Source organism: Lissotriton helveticus, chromosome 2_2 (assembly GCF_964261635.1).
Source record: "Lissotriton helveticus chromosome 2_2, aLisHel1.1, whole genome shotgun sequence".
NCBI lineage: Eukaryota > Metazoa > Chordata > Amphibia > Caudata > Salamandridae > Lissotriton > Lissotriton helveticus.
Genome location: NC_136060.1, coordinates 278,498,974 through 278,524,696, shown reverse-complemented (window position 1 = coordinate 278,524,696; position 25,723 = coordinate 278,498,974). Strand labels below are relative to the sequence as shown.

Sequence of the window (25,723 nt, the reverse complement as noted above, 5' to 3'; positions counted from 1 at the left end):
ACCAGACACTCCCAAGCAACTAAAAACCCATACCTTCCCTCCAGGCCACACCCACACCCGGAGGCATATAACCCTGCGACACGCCCATCCACATCCTGTTTGTTTTTTCTGTGGAAATCATTCCTAGCAACTTCGTCCTGGGGGGTGCTGTGCCTCCTTTCGGGTGAGTGTGAAACGGTCTGCTAGGCGGCCGTTTAATCCCCTGAAGTACCTGTAGTTACATGTGTGTTTGAGTCCCTGCTTTAGCGGGACCGTGGGGTTAAGGGGTCCAGACTGCCTGGTGTGGGGTGGTGACTCCCTGCTGCGGCCTCACGTCTTCCGGTTATGTTCCCTGCCCTACCTGGAACACCCGGGGAGGGAGGGGAGGTGTGTTGGGCGCGGCTGGCTTCTCTGCGCGCCGAGGGCGAGGCAGTTTGGCTCCTCCTTGGGGGGGTGTTTGGAGGCTTGGTGCTCGTCTCGGACCCGTGTTTCCCTTTTAGTTTTGTTCATGCTTTCATGTCTTGTGGTTTCTTTGGCCTTCTGAAAGTGTTGGGCTGCGCCTCGTGACACATTCCTGGTGCCGGTGTTTTGGGGGGATCGGACTCTGTAGGCCGAGGCTGCGTGGCCTTGGTTTTTCCTCTGGCCTCTTTTTCCTGCCACGGGTCACTCCCTGCCCCTTTAAGGGGCATTGTTTTTGTCTTTAGCAGTGGCCCGTGGTGGTAGCACGAGTTACTGTGCATGTCTCCTACCAATGGAAAGTCCGGGAGTTCGTGTCCCCGTCTCAGTATAGTGGCATGTTCTTATACTAAGACTGCTCTCTATTTATCTCATATTGGGGACTGCCTGTTCTTTCGAAGGAGCGTTCCGTTTGTCCTTGCGATTGGTGGTGCCCTGGCTGGGGTTTTTTCCGGTCTTTGGATTCGTTTCGCTGATGTGTCCCTCCTGGGCGTTGTGTCTCTGGGGCCTTGTGGTTGTGGTCCCTGACTCTTCCTCCACAGTTTATAGGTTCGGTTTCTGGTGCATCACTGTCATTAGTAGGCACTCTTTCTTTAAAACCTGACCTATTGGGGTTTGGCTTTCCCTGATTGGCCCTTGTGGATCTTGCATTGCTTGGTCTGGGCGCTGATTTCTCTGCTCTGTTCACCTCATGAAGATGGGTGGTTTGGGCGTGAGTGGGCTCCGCTGTAAATGGGAGGTGGTGGTCGCTGGGTCTTCCGCTGCTCCTTCCCTAGTGCATGGGTGGGATGCCTCTGACCTATGAGCTATGGCTCAAAGGTTAGTCTTGTACCTTTGGTGGTACCTGCCCTCACAGTCCAGGGTTCGAATCCTGCCAAGGCTGTAAAAGTATCCCCAGGTGGTACATTTTCAAACAGTGTATTTAATTTAAACCACCACAGGGATCCGGTCTTGGTTTCAGTTGAGACCAGGAGGCCGCCCTTCATGGTGTTCGGCTCCGTGTTCGGGACACTTTTGGGTTCCATGGGCCCTTGGTGGGTAGGCTTTTTCACCATTCGCCGGTTGTTGGGGCTGGTAGGCCTCCCTTTTCCTAAATCTCTGTGCCCCGGTTTCTGGCGGTGGGGTTTCCTTTACAGTAGTTCGCTGGGGTATCCTGGTTGTGGTGGTGGTGGTTCCCTGCTGGCTGGTGTAGCATCTCGGTGCCTGGTGGTGTCCGTGGTTGCGGTTCTTTCTTCTCCAGTGGTCATGCGGGATTGGGGGCCTTGAGGCGGGCTTTAGCTGCCTCTGGTCTTGCAGTCCGGGCTGCGTCTTGCCACGGCTTTCGTGTTTGGTCGCTTCATGGGACTGTCCGGTTATGTTTGTGCAGGTTTGCTGGATGTGGATCTCTCCGACTTGGGGCTGCAGTTGCGTTTCTTGGCAGATTTGTCCTTCACGGGTGGCTGCGTAATGGTCTTTCTTCCGGGTGGCTTCCCTGGCCGTGTTCTGCGTGGATGCTGCTTGGTGTTTTCCACACGCTTTTTCTGTCCCGTGGCCGTTGGGTGATGTGTGGGACTGTGTCTCCTGGGTTGGGGACGCAGTGTTGCGTTCTGCTCGGGTTGTGTGACTTTCTGCTTGTGCTGCTTAAGTCTGTTTTGATACTGAGTGAAGCCGATTCTTACTTTGGTATCTGCTCATTAGTAGGACTGGGACGGGGAGGGCTGACGAGGAGGTAATGACCGATTACTCACTGGTAATATTCATTACTCCGAGTCGTAGCCCTCCCCGTCCAAGTCCAGGTTCCCATCCCTCCCTCCCTGTTCGGCTTCTTGTGCTTGGTGGTACAGGATGTGGATGGGCGTGTCTCAGGGTTATATGCCTCCGGGTGTGGGTGTGGCCTGGAGGGAAGGAATGGGTTTTTAGTTGCTTGGGAGTGTCTGGTGGGAGGAGTTATGCTCATCAGTTAGGACTGGGACGGGGAGGGCTACGACTCGGAGTAATGAATATTACCAGTGAGTAACCGGTCATTAACAATCCAGGTTTGCCTCCTGCCAATCCCTTTGACAGTGACCCACCCGGTTCCTGTTAACGATCAGGGCATGACAAGCAACAGGTGCAAAGATGTCTTAGGAGGAAGAAGAAGAGGAGAAGGATGCGCCTCTTTATGGGAAAGTATATAGGAAACGATAGAACTGCAGTAGGTGTTTAGGCTTCAACGTTCCTCTGCATTCTATTGATTTTCCTACTGTGCCCCTCCAACTGGCCTATCCTCGGGTACCAGAGGATCCAGGGCAGGCATGACACTGATTCATATGGGATTTGGAGGCGTCATGTGGGTGCCTCACCAGGACAGTCAGTTTGCTAGAAGGGAAGTAGGAATGCAACGGACCACAATGCCTAGCGAAGATTAAAGCAATAAATGGGATCTGCCTCATTTTCTTATCTCAGGGGGAAATCTCTTTTATTTAAATTGTTCCCCACATTGAAAAGAAAATTGATATAATGGCCCTAATAAGCAACACATTCAGGAAATATTATCGATGAATTTTGCATGAAAGTAATTTGTCGATTCAATTCAAGTGCAAAGGGACATGATTTGTTTAAGGTGCAAAAGTAACTTGATACCATCAGTGGCGGCTAGCGGTGAGGCGAGATGGTATGGGATGGGGGAATCGACAGACGATGTGATATGTAAAATTAAATAATACTGCTTACCTTTCCCACGCCGAGTCGGCGATGGGGCAAGCGCAAGGTGTTTTTTTATTATATATATAGCTTTACCTATCCCGTCGTCTATCGACTTCCCCCTCCCCACCCCTACCCCACTGCTCTTACCTGTGCTGGCCCCACAGGATACAAAGTATTGTTATCACGTAACCTGGAGGTAAGAATATTATACCTTATTATACAAATCTAACAAAAAGTCATTGTCCCTTCGTCCCAAATCGCAAAGTTCACTTGTGAGTAAAACACTCTGGAATGCCTACTGATGTTTTATTGCTGACACAATATGGCGTTTCCTAATGTACACAGGGCCATAACAAAGGTCCCTGCAGCCCTTGCGGCTCAAATCGACCCGAACCCTTTAACGGGCCCACATTGAACCCAAAGCCAATGAATATCTGCGAAATATGGCCGACTGATTGGCCCCTCATCGCATTATGCAGGGGGCCAACATTTTCCATTACGCCCCTGAATGTTTATAGCATCTAACTGTGGTAGGCATATTATTCTAGTGTGTGAGGATTGAACAGGAGGGCCAGTCCTCTGAGGTTCCTTTGTAAGCAAGACATGCCATGTTGTGGGTATCTCATGGGACTTTTCTTTTATGGCTTCTTAATTATACGACTTCTTGCCAGAGAAACACATAAAAAATATCTGCAGATGCCTCTCAAGCAAGACTAATATTTCATTGACGATCACCTCTGGTGGCATTAATTAGTCTACATTCTTAAAATGATTCATAATTGTCAACTTGGGATGATGCGCCAGTTTATTCTCTTAGAGTTAGGGTCCAAAAATAGCAATCTATTTGTATTCATTTCTGTTATAATACACAAAGTTGCTCGGGCTCTACAAATAAGGTTTAGTATTTATGGAATGCATGTTGTGAGTGTTTTCCGTTTTCATCGTTGATTTCATTGTTATACGATTTTATCTCTTTAAGTCAATTCGCTCTTACTTCTCTGTTTCCTCTGTTTCTTTTTATTATGTTGTGAATTATGAGGTACTTTCAGCGCCACCATGCTATGAATGGCTAAGACACGGGCATGCAAACGTGGAATATACCTTTTGTATGCTGCTTGTGCTCGCAGGACAGGCCTACTGCTGTGGCACACTTCAAATGAGGCCTCTAAAAAGTGGCACACATAGCCAGTTACAGTTTACCGCAGCTGGATGACAGCGGTGGCGAAAATGCTATTGATGCCCTATGAAGCTCCACTGGCAGGCTCCAGTTGGAGCTGCAGTTCAAAATATGATTATGTGTTTTTAATTTATCTCAAAAGTTGTATGGTCAGGTACCATGAGTGTGCTCCAAAACACATCATGCTTACTGCAGATTCACAAGAAACATTATTGAAAATATATTTATTAACCTTAGGTTATCGTGCATTATCTTCCCTTACTTTCAGAAATGAGTGCCTACACTAAAGGTCTTGGTGGAGATCATGAAAGTGTTGAGGAGATAACAGTAGTATAGCAACGTATGACATTGTATCAAATCAGACTGTTAGACTATACGAGCTCCTGTAAGACTTACACAATCCAACATGTAACGGTACATTGGTTTCTCCGAGGCATTCTTGGTGCACCCTTGGGAGCTCGGCACAAGCAAGAAGGACTTCCTCAGAGAAATCTATGTGTTGTAACTAGCCAATCAACAATTGAGATATAATGTCCTAATCACGTCACTTGATAGGGAAGAAATTCAAAAAGAAAGTCACAAATTTGAAGAAAATCAGATCTTTCTCAGATACGAATGAGATCACATTGCCTATCTTGATGCGCAAAGTCACTGTATTGCACAAGAAGGTTCATAAAGCTCAATGCATTCCACCAAAGAAGAGCGACCAGGACCACATGGCAATAAATATGGTCAATACAAGGTCTACCTCCTGAGGAAGATAAAGAAATATATTTTGACTTCTGACCTCTGCTCTTTAGTGGAGAGCTCAAGATGTCTTCCATGGTTTTTAGACAGAAGGTGTCCGGCTAATTTAATCTCATCAACAAACCAGATGGTCAGAGGGCCTAGACAAAGAGTGAGAATCGGCAACAACAGCAACGTACTTGTTTCCATGCAGCGATGCAAGTCATTTGTTTACAGGTCCCAGACAGCAGAAGGTCTTGGGATTTACAATGTGGCACCTGCAAAAACCTCAATAATTTAGTTTGCATGGTAAGGGCCCCTTTGTATTACTACAGAAGGGTCTTTGATGACCCTTCTGTAGGACCTTAATGCCCCTTCTATAACGATGAATACACAACCTCGTTTTCTTGGTGTCCCCTTCACAAAAAGGTGTTTGTTCACACTTGGCCCACTTCATATTCCCACGTTAGCCATTCCAAGCCTCCAATCAATGGATGTTGGAAACTTAGAACGACAAAAGCTGCACTACGTTTTGCATACATTTTCCTTTGATGGACCACGAAGAGATACTAGATTCCTATGGGATCCTGCCTACTTGTAGGATGAGGGTCCCCTGAGTCATGCCAGTGGGTCGCTGATGCAGAGCTAGGCACTAGTCATATGGCCTCCGCCAGCCTGTATGCCCAGCAGCTCTGTAGAGCTGACACGAGAACTGAAGCAGTGTGGAACTGCACCCTCCCTCATGATCACACCCATGCCACACTCACCTGTACAGAGGACAGGTGACACTGTCACATGAAGGTGTGGGTCAATGCTGCCTGCAGCAGAGTCTTTGTGCATTCACAACCTCGGCAGGTCATTACAGATTTGAACTTTCATTTATTTTTTCTTTAAAGGAACAATTTTCTGAACTATTTCCATGTGTCGATTAAATATGTGTTTAATCTAATCAGTCGAAATGAATGATCAGTGACGTGTAGACGGTGACTTGAATGTTTTGTTAATGAACTGCCACTCGGGTTTTTCATTCCTATAAATATCCTCATAAGCCTGCTATTTCTGGACCCTTTTGCCTAGGGGTGTAAACTGCTTTCATTGCTTATTTTGTGATGCCCGCATTGCTGGTAAAATACAAATGAGACGTGTCTGAGTGACTAATGAGGACTATCAAGGCTCCCTCCGCAGATATTTGATGTGATGTCAAACAATCAGCAGCCACAAATGAAGAATAAATGATTGAATTAATTAAACCGACAGGCTTCCATCTGTAAATATGCCCCGACGGCCGTGCCTGGGTGTCTGCAGTCATTTTTCTTCTCTTCCTTCAAAGAATACGCATTATAATCTAGCCACGATATTGTACAAAAGGAACTGTCTCCTCAGCATGATACCCTGAATAATGAGCCGATGGAACATGGGCAGCGAAATGCTGCACTCTGAAATGTGGAGCAAGAGAGCTTTATTTTACCACACTGGTAAATTGTTGTTGGTGTGAGGGTAGCGCTGATGAATACTTTTTACCAGCTTTTTTGTGGTCTGAAATAAAATGTCATATATCTTAGTTAAAAAGACCTGAGTATAAGTGCAGATTTCATTGCCACAAAATGGAAAGGAATATCCACCCTCCTTAGTGATGCTTTCTTCAGTCTTTACTTGGTGATTACATCTCTGACAAATAGTGTGCTATTTATATATATTTTTAAATGCTAGTAAAAGTTTTTTCGAGATGTTTGTTGACAGACTCTGGGGCTCTATTAGAAATAAGTAAAAGTGAGTGCACGCTCGAATCGGTCATGTGTTGTGAAGATTAACAGTGTGCTTTTGTGCTCCACAGATGTGACTGCACGCCCGGGTACGTCGGCGAGCACTGCGACATAGACTACGACGACTGCCAGGACAACAAGTGCAGGAACGGCGCTCAGTGCACTGATGCCGTGAACGGTTACACGTGCACATGTCCTGAAGGATACAGGTAAGAGTCATCCCACCAACAAAGTGCCATGTGGCATCCTAAGGGACCCTCGAGGCCTTGCACCGTGTATCCTGGCCGGGACGTTCTACAGCCTCTTAGAGTCATTCCCGTTAGACAAGCACTTGGTACTGATGCTTCAGAAAAGCCATTGCAAGTGCTTGCATTTTTCCTTCTGTTTTTTACTGTACCAACATTGAGGCTTCTTCGTGAAATGCTTGTGTACAAGGATCTTTCCCCTAACACTCATTTGCACGTTCCACTGTCAGTCTTCCAAGTGTCATTGTGGTAGTAGATTTCGCTTCACGATATGTATTTAACTTTGCTTGCTGGCCTTTGATAAATCTTTGCTATTTTTAGTTCCTAAAGAACATTGTCGGAGCTAAGAGGAGAGGTTTGGTATATGCTATATTTCACGATATGTAGTTGAACCACAATATATACTTGAGTGCTAAAATATGCAGCACGTGCAAGTGAAACTTAGAACTCCATGTCACCACCAAAGTCTTCCTTTTGTGAGTCATTGGTCACATAAAGTAACAAGCATTGGCAAAGCCAAAAGGTCTCGCCTATGCAGGAGCATTTGGCTTTGTCAATATCTTTAAGCCATGTTGTACACCAGTGTGGCTGATTTTCAGTATGGCTAAAAGTTTGTAGCATAGAGGAGAGTGGCGAGGTGTGTGGCATAGAGTGGAGTGGTGTAGAATGGAGTGACTTAGAGTGTGATGGAGCAGAATGGCTGAGAGTGGAGTGCAGTGTTGTAGAGTGGCATAGAGTGCTGCAAAGTGGAGTGTCGAGGATTAAAGTTGAGTGTCATGGAGTGGAGTATCATGGATTGGTGTAGTGTGGAGTGATGTAGAGTCGCATACAGTGGAGGAACACAGGTGACATGGCATAAAGTGGTGTGGAGTAAAGTGGCATAGAGTGGAACAGTGTGGCATAAGGTGGAGTGGCACAGAGTTGAGTGGCTTGGCGTGAAGAAACAGAATGGTGGGGTTAGGGGGGAAGAAACAGGATGGGGCAGGTGGGGGAAGAAACAGGATGGGGCAGGTGGGGGAGACGAAACAGGATGGGGTGGGTTAGGGGAGAAGAAACAGCATGGGGCAGGCGAGGGGAGAAGAAAACAAAGAGGCGGGTGGGAGAGAAGAAACAGGATGGGGCAGGTGAGGGATGAGAAACAAGATGAAGTGGGCGGGATGAGAAGAAACAGAGTGGGGTGGGAGAAGAAACAGGATGGGTCTGGCAAGAGGAGAATGAACAGGCTGGGGAGGGGGAGATGAAACAGAATGGGGCGGGTAGGGGGAGAAGAAGCTGGATGGGGCATGGGGAAAAAGCAGGATGGGGTGGGCTGGTGGCGAAGAAAGGATGGGGCAGAGGGTAGAAGAAATAGAATGGGCTGGGAAAGGAAGAAATGGATGCAATGGGTCGGGAATAGAAGACACCGGATGTTAAAGAAACAGGTGGGGCATGTAAAAAGAAAGCACTATAAAGCAGCCAGCATTGACTGCGTCATATATAGATAGATAGATAGATAGATATTAATCTGAGCACCGCTGAAAGAAAAGGTAGCACTGCCCAATTAGAAGGCAGCAAAGAAAAGGGGCAATGCTGCACACGAATGGTAAGCAATGGGCTGGTTCCAAGCCCTGTATAGAACACAATAGTCTCACAAATGAGAGCACATGCTCATGCAGGCGAGACCTACTAAAATGAGAGAGAGAGAGACAGAATGTGTGAGAAAGTGTGAGTGCAAGTGTGTGTGTGTGTGTGTGTAATATAAGTGAGACCGCAATCCTTCCAAGGCTGTCTGAAGCAAGAGCAGCAGGCAAATTGAAACCATCCCAGCTGCCGCTGTGCAATGCATACAAAAAGAAGTGAGAGTGATGACGCTAAAAAATGACAGGCATGGGTGGATCCCAAGTAATTTTCAGGTTTAAGATACGCTAGATCTCAAAGAGACAGTGCATGCGCGCTTCCTCAGGCAAGACGTAAACATGTGAATGACTCAATAATAGAACAATGAATGATGTAGGCTGACTAAAAGCCCCTGTAAGTTAATTATACAAATAATTTCAGCAAAATCAAAAAAGGTCTCATCTAGCACCAGCCCTAAGAACTGGAAATGTCTGTGTCATTGTTGAAGTGATTCTGAACTGCCTCTTGTGGTAGGGATATCACAAAAACGATCTTGTGTATTATCGAAGTATCAAGAAAGATTTTAGACACAGTTATAGAGGAGTATATCTTGCCTCACTCGCCGCTCCCAAGCCAGTGGAGGGGTGTGTGCTGTATGCCAACCTGCAGATTCAGACAATGGTGGACATTAAATGATGAGCCCCCCCCCCCTGCAGAATGTGATGAGGGGGACTCTCCACCTGAATCACCCGTATCTCGTGGATATTCATCGGCCTTGGCCTGAATGAAGGCATAGCTGCCCGCTACATGGGTGATGTGCTGCTCCAGTCCAGGTTTTAATCTTTGAATTCTGGGACTTGTAGACCTGTTTTATAATGGAATAAACAAAAGTCAATTCCTAGAATTCAAAGAAATGTACTGGACTGGCGCAGCAGATTACGCATGGACCTGGGGAAACTTGGGAAGGCCGTGGGTCCCCTGAAGGGGTGGGCCCCCCCACTGCTACCACACGGGCTTGTGTTACACCCCTATATTCATACCCTTCTTGACAGCTTTTGAGTTGGGTTCTTGACACAGCTGTGATCATCTGCCAATTACGAATTGTGTATTGTAGCTGACAGTGCCGCCAAGGTCCAATAAATAACTTGGAAGGAGCAAAACAATGCTGTCTTTGCTGGACAAACTGCCATTCCCCGAGACTGGCAAGAGTGGCAAACAAAGTGCCAGAATGATGGAACAGGATTAGAGCGTTTGTAAAGAGCTAAACACAAGATCAAAAGAACCTAGGAATGGAAGAGGTCCTAAAATTACACGTTGCAAGAGTTTCCCTTATTCCAGGGCGACAGATAACACGTTGCACATTCCTTATTATATATGTATTCAAAGTGGGCTAGAGACCCTGAACATTGTAGGTAAGTGACCTGACATGTCATTTGGAAAAGAAAACACGATTAACAGCCCTTCCAGAGCAGGCCAACGCCATTGTTTACTGTCAGGTTCGACCCTGCATATGGGAAACTTCACTGGGCGAACACTCATAAAAAGACTCCCTGACATGGCTTTCCATTTTATCATTTTATGTAGGGTGCCGACTTTGGACTGGGGAACCTGGTTCACGTCTTGGCATTAGCTCAACATCGTGTGATTCTGGACAAATCCTGTAATCTCCCTGTGACAAAACAACAATTGACAAAGTCAATAGATCTAACATTGGTGCGATCTATTAGCTTTGCCAGTGCTTGTTTTCTTGTTTGTCTTTTACGATGGGGACACACTGACACCAGCGCCTATAGATGAGTAGATGAGGGTGGTAACAAACCAACATACAGTTGAGCAACCAGTTGGTCCATGCCAAGGGACCTACATTGCTCTACTACTGGGCTTCAGTTATCTTTATGCATTCAAGGATTGGTAGCGTGACACCTCACCACCTCCCCGTGGCAAAGATGGTTTTGATTTCTGCAACCATACTACCACAGCCTCTGGTGAAAGAGCGGGGCAGAAGTAACTGATCACACAAGTTTAGGAAAGTGAAGCCAGGACAGATGGATGGTGTCAGGGCGACACTGAGTTACTGAAGAAAACCATTATTAAAAACCAGATCATAATTATATATATCATATATACTCCTCAACATATTTACATAAGAATCCGGGTTGACGACCTCCATAATACTCTGCGGGGAAATTTTTCTGTGAGGCGATTCACCTGCTAATAACATCGTGGTGACATTTCCTGTTCAGTACTCAGGGAAAGCTCACAAATTGCATATTATGAGATGTTGTGGTACTGTGAAATGTGTTCAAAACTAATAGCGCAGCTGCACGTCTCATTCGAGGACCATGTAGATAGACCAAAATGAAGCAGTTCTTAATTTGTGCAGGTGGTTTCCGGTGCTGAACACCGGCACTTAATATTCAACACCTGCTCTTTTTGGCAGTTGGCCACTTGGGGCGTTGTTTGATACTTTTGAAAGGAGCACTACAACAGTTATTAAATATGTATTAAAAATGACAAATACTTGCTGCCTGACCCATTCCTGTAGCTTTTACTGGCCTGGAATAGTTTGTACTGTCATACTTTCAGGAGTGAGATGGTTAGTTCTTGTGCTGGCGCAGTCATTAGCAGTCCTGGCAGGGGTAAATGGGCAATGGAAGCAGCTTTGGCCTCCTAACGAGGGCCCTGGCACTACGGTTTTTACAAATTAAGCACTGAAATGAAGGCTTATTTTATGGATCTAAATTACTGTATCAAGAAGAAGTTGATGTTCAATTTTGCGTGTACAACTGAAGTATGGCTGAGCAATCTGTACATCGCTGCATTACATATCGGATTGGCTGCATGCAGCTTGTTCAGTAGCCATAAAACCAAATAACCACTTCAACGGGTGCGAGTCACAGTTCGTTTTAAAGTAGAGCTTAAAATACACTTTTAAGTGAAATCCATAGAACGACTAAGCAGACCTGCGTGTTACCCTGCTTCGATCTGAACACGAGCATTGGCAAAGCCAAAGGGTCTCGTATATGCGCGAGCTACTGGCTTTGCTAATATAAGGCTTAATCCCTTTAGTATCTGTTTAAATAAATTGGGCAATCAGAAACTGAAAAGTGACCAGTTAACCTTTGCAAAGAGCCTAGCATTTTTAGTAAAAAAAAGCCAACCAGGTAATGTTGCACTTGAGCGCTGACAGGTAAAAAAAGCGAAACAATTATGGACAGCGGGAGGAGGGAGGTGTAGGGGAAATTTCAAGAGGGAGGCGTGGGGGAGAAAGGAGGGATTATGGCAGTGGCCCTTTCACTTCACTGGGTCAGACATCTCATCAAAAGCACGTGGCAGATTAATAAAATTAAATATCTATTAGAAAGGCTGGATATTTTGCAGTCATAAACAAAGGCCATTAGTTGGGCTGAGGTGACCTTTGCAACTGGAGCTGGTGAGGGACGCGGGTGCTGGCAAGCTTGGGTGCCACCAATCTTCTGCTGTTTGACTTGGCAGTTCTGGCCTCTGCTGACGCAGGCAAAATCACCAACCTACTGAGCTGAAAATGCGGCGGATGCCCAGAGGTGCTACGCATTGACTGGTGGATCCTGTCCATTGACTTGGAGGCGAAAGTTCCCACCCACTGTCAGACAGGGCAGGGGGCTTGAACAGTGTAGGAAGAAAAAGTACCACAATCCCGTTGGAGCAGCAGACATGCACTGATTAGATTGAATTAATCTGTGCTTGGTCCCTGCTCTACAAAGACAAATGGAAGTGACGTTTGACCCGGGCTGGCCAGTTATGAGACAGCAAAGAAGAGTGAAATTGAATCCAACAAATGGAAAGCAACGAGCAGGCTTCAAACCCTTCACTGAAAACAACAGTGCTCGCAACCAAACTGAAAGAAGTGACCCAAATTGGGCCACCCGGGTCACTCGCGACCACCTCTCAGCCTTCCACAAGAAATGAAGAGTTGGCGAAACAGTAGAGAATACAAACCAAGTTATTTATTAGTAAGTGCTCTCGAGCGGAGTCCAGTCAGACTAGCCTCCGTAGATGATACAGAGGGGACCGACTTCAGAATACTTGGTAAAACATAATATGCATTTCCAACACCCCTAAAGACCCATCCAGACTGGAATTTTCTAGCTCGGGCACTGATGAACAAACAAGGCACAGAAGGAGGAGCTACCACCTGCAGATCGGGTACATGGCATCACATTTTCAAGGTTATCTTGTTCAAGCTCAACGCTCTCTAGTGTGGTAGTAAGGCTCAGAGAGAGGAAAGGCATGCGAAGACAGAATAAGCTATTCATTAGTGCATTAAGATTCAACCTTGAATACGATAAGAAGAAGTAACTGGGCAACATCTTTTTGCCGAGGCAGACAGATAATGAAACAGAAGCTTATTTTCTGTCATAGTACAATATGGTGGCTAAAGATAAAATGGCACCGCAAATGCTAACTTAACTCGCACAATGCTAGAAGGAGTCGGCTAGACACATTTGCAGTCCAACAGAGCACATGCTGTCACAGGCTCGACCCTAAAAATGGCTCTACACTTCACTTTCTGGTATATGACAGTCATGTAATGCCAAAAAGGGATTATGATGATGTAATAAAGGTAGCAGCAGCTGATTTGTTCATAAGTGCCACCAAAATCAGCAAGAAGGCATTAGAAGACTGTACTACTTCTTCCTCATTAGGTGATATAAGTATAGCCTGTAAAATGTTTGCAGACTATATATTTTGAGATCATTTTCAACCCTACGGCCTGATTCGCAAAGTTAAACGTACACTTTCGTGTAAGTTAACAATTTTTTGCAATTCACAAATGTTTTACGAGTAGTATCTTTTTACTTTTGAGGAGACTTCGCACATAAAAAGACAGGCAGTCGTAAAGACACTATTTGTAAAATTCCTTTGGGAATTGCAAAAATAGCAAATTTACACTAAAGTCTAAGTTTACCTTTGTAAATTGGGTCCCCATTGTCTGGTTGTTCATATGTGAATGTTTACTTTGAAATCCGCAGGTGCAATTTATAATTATCTCAAGAATTCAGAAGTCTGCAGATAAAGGAGTTATTTGAAGAAAACTGTGTATTTGATAATTCAGGCAGGTTACTTACATATTGTAATAAATAAAACAAAAACGAGCAGTTAGAAAACTTATTCTCCAGATTTCAGGCAATACTACAATTCTTACTATTGCTTAAGTGTTGCATTTATGTTTTGACCCTTTCCAAACAATTGCAGCCCATTACCTGGCAATATCTTTTTCTCCCAATTAAACTTATTTTCTGGGTATATTTTTTTAATTAAATGTTTTCTCTTTTGTTTTCTTATAGCGGACTGTTTTGTGAGTTATCTCCACCAATGGTCCTTCCACGTACCAGCCCCTGTGACAATTATGAATGCCAGAATGGAGCCCAGTGTATTGTGAAAGGAAATGAGCCCGTTTGCCAGTGCTTATCGGGCTTCCAGGGAGGAAAATGTGAAAAACTCGTCAGTGTGAATTTTGTGAACAAAGAATCGTATTTGCAAATTCCTTCCGCCAAGCTACGGCCTCAGACAAATATCACCCTCCAGGTAATGACTTGCATTTAAAAATCGTCATGTTTTCATGTCTAGTCCTAGCGATAGGAAGAGTCTGATTTAATTCTTGGGGACTTGGGTCATGGACTAGTCACACAAAAGATTCTTTGATTCGACCCATGCATGAAACATTTGTATACAGTTGGTAAGAAATAGTAGTGAAGAACTAACACCCCCTCCGCCCATGTGTAATATTCCCGTCTATTTGGGTTCTCAGCTTTGTTCGGCTCACCTGCGTGGAGTCCTGTTTGCCATAACGGGCACCGTGTTTTTTGCCCGGTGGGCCGGAAGGGCGGGGCGGATTTTGGAATGGTGGGGGACATTTTCGTTTCTGCGAGGTCGGTTTTGCAGCAGTGCTGCAATATTGGCCCCCTGTAACAAAAGCAGAAGCAGTGTTTACCACCAGACCCTCCTCCCTGCCAGTCCTACTTAATTGCCAGGGCTCGTTTGCATTCTCAGCCCGGCCCTGTTGGAGTCGTTCCTCATGGCTACTAAGTCTAGTACTCAAACCAAAAATATCACCTTTGTGATATGTATTCAGTTCCCACCAGCATTGTCTAACACTTATGCATTAGTAGCAATGGAATATATATATATATCTGTTTTCACTCTACAAAAACCACATTAAGCCCATTGTGCATCAGGGATGTTCATTATTTTCTTTCTCCTGGAAATCCATTGAAATTTGGTTTGCATAAAACAAAAACATCCTCATATGGCATGTCAACCTCTTCATGTAAGAACCCCTCACACAGAAGTTATTCTTGGTTGTTATGGCCTTCTTGGATTTCTCTGATCAATCCTGCACCAATGCGTAGCAAGGAATAAATATCCAATGCAGTTTTCTATCATAACATACCATAGAATCCTCTCATAACCATTTATCATACATGGACGTGTCCACCAACTCATTTGATACATCTGTGTATATGCCCTACACCATCTTAAACATTAAGCACCTAACGGTTACATAATTTCAAGACGTTAGACTACATACATTTTGGGAATAATGAGTAGGAAGTAGCCAAACCTCCAGCTTCTAACTCAGCTGATATATAATTGAGCGCTTATCATAAAGTCTACCTTAGATTTAAAAACCCTGTTGATTGGCACACTGTTACCCAATAAACATGTAGGCTGCAAGTGGTTCCACCTAAATTGGCATTGCTAAGAACGAGTCTGCTCACTACCAGCATGCTGGAGTAATTCTGGAAACATTGAAGACAATCCCATCATTGGTGCTCACTTTGAAGTATACTAGAATGTAGTATCAGCACAAAAGAAAAACAATTACACAGAAGAGGCCATTAAGATTGAAAGCTGTTTAACATCCTCAAAACAAGGTCCATATGTAAGTCTTCCAATCCTTCCAAGAAACAAGCACATGTTGAATGACAACCACCTCACTGTATTCCAATTAACTATCACTTATGGATATGGCCTACCAAAAATTCAATATAGTTCGGGGAGATAACTCCTCTCACTCAAGTATTTGAAAACCTCAAGGAGTTAGACACATGAACTTTATTCCAAGCCACTTTAAGCTTCAGATATTCAGGAAAATGATATAAACAGTACAGGAGCTACTCAATATGCCCAGGACGAACCTGGGTAAATACAGTAATTAAGAATAGTTGCTCACTAGGGACTTACTTCAAAATTCATAATCACTTTCAAGATATCACATAAGTCACTTTCTGGTCATAAATAGTGGTACTAGCATCTCAAGCAGCAATAGGTTTTTAAAACGAAATCCTTTTATCATATAACATTGAGCAGTTAGGTGCTTTCACTCCCTCTTGTGCACACCAAAAAATATTTTTAACACAAGAGTGTCTACCAACTTTAATACGTCTGTCCATGATATAGCTCTAACCATGAAACTACCTATTTGATAGGTATTACTATAAGTAATATCTCCGTATTTTTCTCACTAAGGTTTACAATTTGCACTTCCATGGAAAAACATTAATAAGCCAGCTTAATCCTTTTACGACTTGGCTTACTCCTCAAGTGAAATAGTGTGTAGCCTGTCTGCTTACACAGGTGTATGGCACCTTTGTACCACTTTCAACTTTTTGATAGGGTTTATAATTTGAGGGGCAATTCTCGTCCTATCATACGTGTACTCAAAGCAAGCCTTTGGTAGTAGCCCCAGAGTTTTTTATTCAAATACTAACTTTTCAATACTAGTTATCCTATCATTATACCAGTCCAGATGATGACCTTAAACTTGTACACAAGTTGGAAATGTTATCAACACCGCAGCAAACAGACTGAGACCCTTTTAGATTAAATTACCAAGATGCTGTGGGCACAGATTTCAAGTGATACCCAACTCTCATTGTTTTGTGTTTGGTTGTTTGTCTCTTTGTATATACATATTTTTAGTCATTGTTATTATTATTTGTTTTATATGAGCATGTGTCTGTCATTGTACGTGCGCAATATAAAGCCTTATTTTAAAAAACTGTGATGATTGAGAGGCTTCTACCATTATTTATGGCCAAACATTAGCTTTTTGTGTGCAACATGTGATGCCTTAAAATTAATTTTGGAACAAGTCCCTAGTGAACAACTTCTCTTAGATCTAGCTATAATTTCTACCACGATAAGCCAAGCTTTCATGCTGTGATATATTAACTGGATCTACATTTCAGGTACAACGGTGCCACTTACAAGGCCTTAGTCAGACATTGGCTGTGTCAACATGTAGTTCCATTTCATGCAATGTGCTGCCTGGGTCCTTCAAGTTGCTTGGTATTTTATAAATTTAATAATTTTGGGATTGCTTCATTTGCTACCATTCTCTATTGTGATTTTCTTCTCTTTAGGTTGCCACTGATGAAGATAGTGGAGTTCTTCTTTACAAAGGGGACAAGGATCACATCGCAGTTGAGCTGTATCGTGGGCGTGTGCGTGTCAGCTATGACACTGGAGTGTATCCAGCATCTGCCATTTACAGGTGAGGACCTTAAAAGCTGTATTGACTTGTTTTCATTCCAATAAAAGAATATGAAATGAATTGCTGTTTAGCTAGCACTATCAGCTCCCATTTATAGGCTATACATCTATAAGTCCCTGCACAATTACAAATTAAATTCACAGAGAAATATGTCGAATTTGAATGTTTAAATAGCATAATTGATGATATCCAATATGAAATATAAGACATCGCCGACGACCTCCTCTGCAACAAAAATGGTGTTTTGTCATCCTCTTCCTAACTCACATGAAAACAAATCCTTAACCTAACCTCAACTCCTATTGTAATGGGTTTCCAAGCCACTAGCTCTTGACCCTTCCCCTTTCTTGCTTGTTACCTTGTACCTCTCCGTAACCCATATTTTCTCTTTTTTCCTAGCCCCTATTCATCAACCTTTCCATCCATTTCCATGACCCGTACATCAATGCTAAACCTAATATTAACCTTTAAAAATTTCCTAAACCCACCCACATTCTTAAACTTTTTAATCCTCTACCCCAACATTAACCTACAACATTAACCTTAATGGTAATAAAGGGTATTCGCTGTCTGAGTTCATTGTTACGAGATAATTCGTAAATGTTTTACACTGAAATGTGTAAACTTCAGCACATCCACAAAAAGCACAAATTTGCTACTGATCAAGGAACTGATGGGGTAATAAGCTTCAGAACACTTGAATGTAATGAAATAAGTGTTTTAGTGTCTCTTCTCAATTTTTAGCGAGATCGACTCTCATGAAGTTCTCAATAACAGCATCTTTGAAAGCAGTGTAAGTCTAGTAGCCATGATAGCCAAAAGTCATAAATAATACTTTTAATAACCTTTTGTGTTAAATTTAGTTTTTTATTAACATTGTTCCAATATTTTTCCTTTAAATACATGTTAAAAGAGTACTTGTTGGTTGCTTTTATTACTTTGTCTTTTTTTTTACTGGAAAAGGCTCTTGTGTCTGTTGTAGGCATGCTTACTCTAAAGCCATTTCCTGGGTCACTCTTTACATCTTTCTCAATGTAACAAGGAGAGCAGTTCCTTTCAGTTTAGTGCTCTAAGAGGTAACATATATAGAAGCACATAATACTTTTTACATACACCTCTAGCCTGGCTTCCTCTTGCCTTTGTTAGGACCCAGTCATGGAGGAATGGGTGAAGAGTTTGGTCAATGACCATGAAATATTTATGGAACGGAGGAAATGAACAGTAGATTTGGAGGGATACACCTTGTGTTAACATAAAAATTACTAACCTATATGTAGCAGATGGGGAACTGTTTTTGATGAGCATATGTGCTGCCCCGTGCGAGTAATGTAGGAAAGAGATAGGTTGATGAGAGCTCATAGAGGAAGATCTAGTAATATTATATAATTTGCCGTGGTTGCATACACCTTGTGCCTTACCATCTTTTGTCGATGGTTGGCACATAAATATTTAAATAAGCTGTAGCACAAAAGTTGTATCGTAGATGAACTCGTTGCCACTATGTTTACTTGTCTGCTATAGGTTCTCCATCCTGGCTACAGCTTTGACTTTTGTATCTAGAGCACCAAGATTAAAAAAGAAAAACAGTTTTAGAACTATTTGCCTTCCCCGCACCAGGGAACAAGCTCCAGATTTAGTATTTAGACAACCATCATGAGTATTTACTTTGGTATAGAAAGCCTGATGACTTCAGATCTCGATGAAATGCAGTTCCTGCCCTTTAGCAGCCCTTCCCTGCCAGAGCTATGAGGACGGGTATAGTGATGGGCTGCGTTCAGACCACTATTACACAGCCTTAATTTACAGTCACAACACATCATTTAGAATATTGTAACCTGCAAAATCAGAAATCTTTGACTCTCTAGAACAGCAATATAAGATGGTATTTATCGTTATTAATTTGTGTGAGCTGATTGTGAATAATGTTCCTTTAAGGAAAGAGGAGGGTTGTAAATGGCAAAGTTTTGAGGACCATGCTATATTGTTATCTGAAATAAACACAGCTGTGTCACTAGTCATATGAGGGATGTGCACATCAGTGGCCACCTCCTTCAAATAGTCTTTAAGCTCTTAAAAGGTATCACTCCCTGTTCTTCTCCCCTCAACTTTCATAATTTACGTATGGATGGTGTTGAATGCAGGAAACATAGAATATTTTCATGCATGACTGTACCGAGATGTTTCCTCAAAATGGATGGATCCCAACCTCAGATTATGACTGCACTGTAAAATGCATTTATCGCAAAAAACGTCCACCGTGCAGTGGCACGCTTATACCCTGGTTCTAATTTAATCATTGCTGAGATAGGTATGTTTCACGAAGAGCAGCCTTCCCTCCTGAGTCCCCATACAAGCAAATGCTCTGCATGGTCTAGTGAGTGTCTCAAAAGCAGAGTGTTTGACATTGTTAGAGAAAGAGTTCAATAATGTGATGCTCCTAACATGGTGGATACCTGTCCCCTGAGCAGGAGATGGTGTGGTTGTTGGAAGCTGATTATATAGTTGTGGGGTACAGGTCTTTCTACCTGCACCCCACTTTAAGGACGTTGCCTAATGTAGTGTGTTGTGACTGGAACCCCTCATTTCTGTCAGAGGACGAGATGCACTATGCTTTGGGCACCCCAGTTTATCTGTAGCTCAAGAAGGTGGTTGCCATGATACGCTCTATAAGTACTGAGGTAGCTCTCCCACCTTGCCCTTGTATGGCACTGATCAATCCTGATCATCCCCTTTATTGCAAAGAGTGCGGTATTCAGATTGCTGTGAGCCTGGTTTTTTAATTCATGAAACTCTCAGTGAGTCAGGAAAGAATCCTCTATGCTGACTGACCTCAGTGATTCAGACCAGTATGGGCATTTCAGTCTTAAACCCTTAAACAGTAAAGGTATACTGCGAGCCCACGCTCCTCCCTGTGGTCAGCTATGGCACACGATGGCTCAAGTCCAGCGCCAAGTTCTTGATTATCCGAAGGGTTGTGTGAGCTTAATCCACAAGGCCAGGTGATATGATACTGTTCCTGTCATATAACCATGGAACCAGAACTCTTGACAACATTTCCTACCAAATGTCCTAACTGAACTTTGTGCAAGAGGTACTTGAATCTGATTGTAGTTTAGTTGCATTGTTGTTTCGTGGTATTGTCTAGAGGTTTTAATATTGTTCCATTTCGTTGTCTTGTGGAGTGTGCAAATTGTGATGTGTTGTATTTTAGCGTGCTGGTGCATTGTTGTGCATTTTGTGGTGCACTGTGTGCTGCTGCATTGCTGTGTTGTTTTAAAAGTTTGCTATGGGAACTATAGCTCTTCCACCTTATAGGATAATAGTTAATCTGAACGCATGTCGTAGAACATGCTGTAAAAAAGAAAGCACTTCCCTTCTCACTTTATGTGATGTGACCACCAGCCGCGGCCCGTGGAGAGAGTTCCGTGGGGCAGGTAGGCGGGGGAGGGGCAGGGTGGGGGGTGGTAAACACCGGAATATGGATAAAACGAATTTCGTAGCGCGCCGTGCATCGCATTTTGCGATGCAGGGCGCGCAACAAAATTCGTTTTTTTAATTTAATTGTTTACTTACCTGCAATCATCCATATTCGGGTGTTTACCAACCCCCACTCTGCCCCTCCCCGCCCTGCCTGCCTGCCCCACGGAACTCCCTCCACGGGCCGCGGCTGGTGACCACTGATCCAATCGGCAAGTTGGATTCCACAACCCCCAAATAAACCTTCCGTCCTTCCTAGATTAGTAATTCAAGTACCATTGTATTGGGTAATAGTAGCACGTTATTTTTCAGGCTCGGAAATGACAGCTGTGTGGTATGAAGAGCTATAAAAATTCAAGTAATTATGATGATTATTTGAGGGACAATCCCTCTTTGCAAATGTGGTTCTGCATTTTCCTTGCCGAGGAATTCCACTTCCTCATCTCTTGGGGAAAGGGCCAAGCCATCAGCTTAGCTTCTCCACTTCTATTTATTTATTATTATTTATTTAGGCTGACCTGTCATCGAGCAGTGGACGTATGCACGTAATTTAATGAGCATCAGCTACCATAAGTCACATAGGGGTACTTATGACATCACAACACTGAACCTATGTGGCACATGAGAGAATGTAAGGAAACACATTCCTTACCATAATGCATGTGTGGCTCCTCCGCTGTGGTGGGGTGTCGCCCCCCAAAACTGTCAGAAAAGGAAAAAAATGACACTTGTTTTATTTTTCCTTTCCTGCCAAGTCTTGGGGCTCGGGTCTGCTAGTGACAGGCACTGAGGGGAGTGGTTTTGCATTTCCATCACTGTGCATGATGGTTTGTCTGGGCGTCTCTGGCTGATCAAACCATCATGCGCAGTGAAAGCTCTCTCCAATCCAGCAACGCAGCTGGGTTTGACAGAGCAGGCACAGACTCACAGTCTGTCCTGGAGCATGAATTGACGACACTCAGGCCAATCCTGAAGCTGATCTCATGCACGAGAGCAGCTTCAGGATTGGCTGCAGGGCATTCTGGGAGCCTCTGCCGTCCTGAAGAGGAGCAGAAAAGTGCGACGGGGACGGCTGCAGGTAAGGTTTTATTTGTTTTTTATTTTTTTATCCTCCCTGCGACCCCTAGTGCCCATCCCCCCATACACCCCGCTCCCCCAGCATACTAGTCTCTCCTGCCATAATGCATGGGTGGGGTTGTAGTCCTGTAATCCTCTGTGCATTACTTGTATGAGAAGTGGCACACAGTCGCCTCCATTGCTGCCGAAGCACATTTGTTTTTCCTCTTTGCACTCCAGTTTCTGCAGCAGCCTGCAGAACAAGGTACCTTGTTCATTCAGGTGCAGGTGCTGTAAAAAGGGTGTTTTTTGAGCAATAAATAATTTGGGGTGATTACGTCTCAATACCATGTTTAAGGCAAAATCTTGCGTAACCACTTTCCAGAGACTAAAGATGAAAATTCTTGCTCTTCTATGTTGCAGTGTTGAGACCATAAATGATGGAAATTTCCACATAGTTGAGCTATTAAGCTTGGATCAGACTCTTTCGCTGTCGGTTGATGGAGGGAGCCTCAAAACAATCTCTAACTTGTCAAAGCAGTCTACGCTGAATGTGGATTCACCACTCTACATAGGGGGTAAGAAATCTTTGCTATCAAAGCATGCCTTCTTGATTTTCTCTTTCTGGCTGTGAATGGTCTGGAAGGTCTACGCAAGGATGCAAGTAGTAAGTGGGCAGTGTTTGGGTCAGCGGACACAAAGTAAAGCTCAAGGCAGATCACCATGCAGGAATTCCTCTTTCATGTAGCAGGAGCTGTTAAGGAAGAGAGCATTTTTCAAGTAGGATGTGAACTCCAATGATCAAAATCAGTCCTAAGTGTAAAGAAGCTGAAGAACCTGTTATTTCTTCATGACTAAAAACAGGGTTTATCTTCAGTATGATAAAAAGGCTTTCCCCTTCAATTGCATTGTTGTCGCCCTACAATTTTTGTGCATTATCCCAAGCACTCTGCACCCTTGGGCATGCGTGTAATATGTAAGTATATACCATCCAACCAAGGTAAAAAGAGTATTTCCCAATGTCAGCGAGCCCTTTCTTTAATTCTCATGTTTGCTCTATCAGTGAATTGCCATTTGATATAATTGTATGGAATAATGTTTGCAGGTCCACCAGGTTGAATGTAGAGCAATGCTATGACTTGATAACATTGGGGTGTGTATGATTCTTGTAACAGAAATGTTAAATCTAATAGTGGTTATGTTATCAAGCATTTGTGCATGTTTTACATGTTTTACTTTTGCATGTGTGCCAGTTGTTTAAATGGCGCAGTGTTTTGTGCCTGGGAGATACAGAAAAGACAACAAAGGTACTTTTATTATACCGAGTGCTGTAAGCTGTTATAAGACAGACATGCAAAGGTGGAAATCCCTACTGAGAACACCACAGCTTCCCATTAGTAATAAACTCTACCAGCAGAAGACAAAAAATGGAGACCACAGGGAGGGATGCAAATATTCCAAAGGACGATGTGTGTCATTCACATTGCCTCAGGGGCTTAGTGCTTAACTAAATTGTTCTTTATTGCTAAAGTAATGGGTGCAATCATTACCTAGCTCAAGAGTATACATTTGACAGCAGCTAAACGGGTTCAAGCAACATTCCTGCTCTTGCCAGATGTGGTACAAGTCAGTAATTAACTGCTGTACGTAGTTATCCCAGCTGGTGTCTTCCTAAGAACAGGTCGAGTCTTGCCATGCCCTTTTAGTACCATATCAGCCTCCTTTTTCATGAGATGTTCTTTGCATCATAGTGCACTTGATTATGCTATTGCCTAAGACCAGGGCAACAATGCTGTCAATGACCTCTCTGTCAGGCACAGCCTCCAGACGTCAGAGAACCTTCCACTTCCTTGGTTTTTCACAAGGGTGTGTAGTTCTGCAAGCCATATTCTCAGCCCAGCCCCTGTGTCCCACAGAGTTTCCAATACCATACAGCAATTGACTTAAAGCCCCTACAAGCTCCTGGCTGAATTGTTCATGACCTCCATCATGTGGCCACTGAGAGCCAAGTGGATGGTACGAATTAAGGTTTTGCATCTGATAGAATTCCCCATCGAAGGAAGATCTTTGCTAGCAGGCATTTGTAATAGATTGTTTCTTTTTAAAAAAGAAAATGAAAATACGCACGCATTTCTGTTTCAGATGACACAGCAGCAAATCAATTTCATTTTTATTAACATGTGCAATGGACTATGTGGCAGTGTCCCAGTTTTCGGGTCCCTGGTTGCACTTTAGATTTGGGCTTGTTGCTGACATTTGCTGCCAAATGTTTTTTCCTGTGGCCTTCTGCTAGCCTAAGACTGTGCCTTGGTGATAACATACAACTGTAGTTGTGGTTGTGGGGGTCAGTGGATGGTTGCAGGGGGGTTGGCTTGCATTTTGTAATGACCAGAAGTTGTTCTGTTTTCAGTAAGCAACATATATTTTAACAAAAACAGGTTGTCAGTATTTCAACAGAGGGGGGTAAGGTGTGTAATGCTACCTGGGCATCAGAGTAATGTCCTATCCTGTATCAGACAGTGTAACCATTTCGATGAAGGCAATTCTTTTATTGACAAATCTTCATCAGGTGTCTTTTATTCCTGAATCCAGGTTCCAAATCGTTTCCCTCCTCCTCCTTTTGAGTTATGGAAAAGTGATTAGAAATTGAGCATTAGATTCTCTGCGATGGGGTGTCTCCTTATGATCCCTGATAGAACAATAGGTTGTACCAATATCCAGCTTTTGGTCCTTAGCACATCCGTGACTGCAATTGATTGTCTGCCAAAATCGAGGTTTGGTCAGCCTCTATGGCTGGTTGCCCAATCTCCTGTGTTTTTTGCAGAAATTTTGGGTATGGTTGACTCTTTGCGTGATCATATTTGCTCTGAGGCACATCCTGTTAGTAATATGTAGACTGTCGATGGTTTACCATTGCAGGCATGGGTTTTGTGATTTAGACACAGTGGTCCTATATCAGTTGTCAAGAGAGTAATTCTACCAGTCACCAGATCACTTGCCATTTGGTAGGCATTCTTGTAGAACATGAACTCCAGGTTTTTTGTATGCACATCCTCATGCTGCCAGGACACGTGTATTTCCGTGCTCTGGTAAAAACTGACCTACCAACTTACAGCACTGGCCTCTGACTGGTCATTAGCTTCTATAATTTTGTATTTTGGCAAATTGATCATTTGTTAAGGTCATCTTCTGAACTAGATTGTACTTTAACATTATCTAGAAAGACTGAGGTCCTTAAGTGTTGTTCAATAGGTTCAACTTATCCAGTATTTGGGTGTCTTTCATAGATTCACATGCCTGAATCATTCCCCGTCGTCGAGACGGGAGCCTCCGGTATATAAAAAAGTAATGTCCTAGAGACATACATAGAAAAAAATAGGCCTAAGGATCCCACCTTAGTGTCCTATCCACGTCCTTTTGTAAAAAAGGACCTAAATAGAGTAGGCCCAAGGGTCCCACCTTAGTGGCCTATCTGTGTCCTTTTGTGAAAAGGACCAAAGTAAAGAAGCCAACCAATCAGCTACCACCTCCTTCTAGAACCTTCCTGTTAGGAGCCCAAGTCTCTCAGACTTTCTACCACACGTTGTGCTAGGGAGTCTCCACCTGAGTTCTCCTCAGGATTTCTACTTCTTTCTCTTTGAAAACAAATGTTCAAACTTTATTACATTATGGCTGATACCCAGAAAAAGGGTCTCTTCAGAGCCTGTTCCTCGTGTGGAAAGAAAAGGCTCCATGTGGAGGACAAACATGAAACCTGCCTGTATTGCCTCTACCCTCACCATCTAGCCAAGGACTGCAAAATATGTAGGACCTTCTCAAACAAGACCCTCAAAGACAGAGAAGGACGCCTGCTACTGTGGCTGAACAGACTGAAGGACAGAACAGACGACTTGGTATCAGAAGACGGTGAGAGTGTGTCTGGTACCTCACAATTTTCCTTGAAGAGGCCAAGGGTTACTTCCCCTAGCCCCTCAGACACCCCTCCTAAGAAGACTCTCAAGAAGTCCTCAGAGGGCAAAACCTCAGTGTCTGGCAAGGATCTTCC

At 43.7% G+C, this 25,723-nt stretch overlaps 1 protein-coding gene across 4 annotated transcripts in view; it reads left to right on the top strand.

Annotated features, from left to right (window-relative positions):
- SLIT2 (slit guidance ligand 2) overlaps positions 1–25,723 on the top strand; it is a 739,121-nt gene that overhangs the window by 681,000 nt on the left and 32,398 nt on the right. For all 4 annotated transcript variants that reach the window (XM_078678412.1, XM_078678410.1, XM_078678411.1 and 1 more), the window contains 4 exons: positions 6,837–6,974; positions 13,934–14,174; positions 17,015–17,145; positions 22,102–22,256. In XM_078678412.1, coding sequence (XP_078534538.1) covers positions 6,837–6,974; positions 13,934–14,174; positions 17,015–17,145; positions 22,102–22,256 — 665 coding nt within the window. The remainder of the gene's footprint in view (positions 1–6,836; positions 6,975–13,933; positions 14,175–17,014; positions 17,146–22,101; positions 22,257–25,723) is intronic.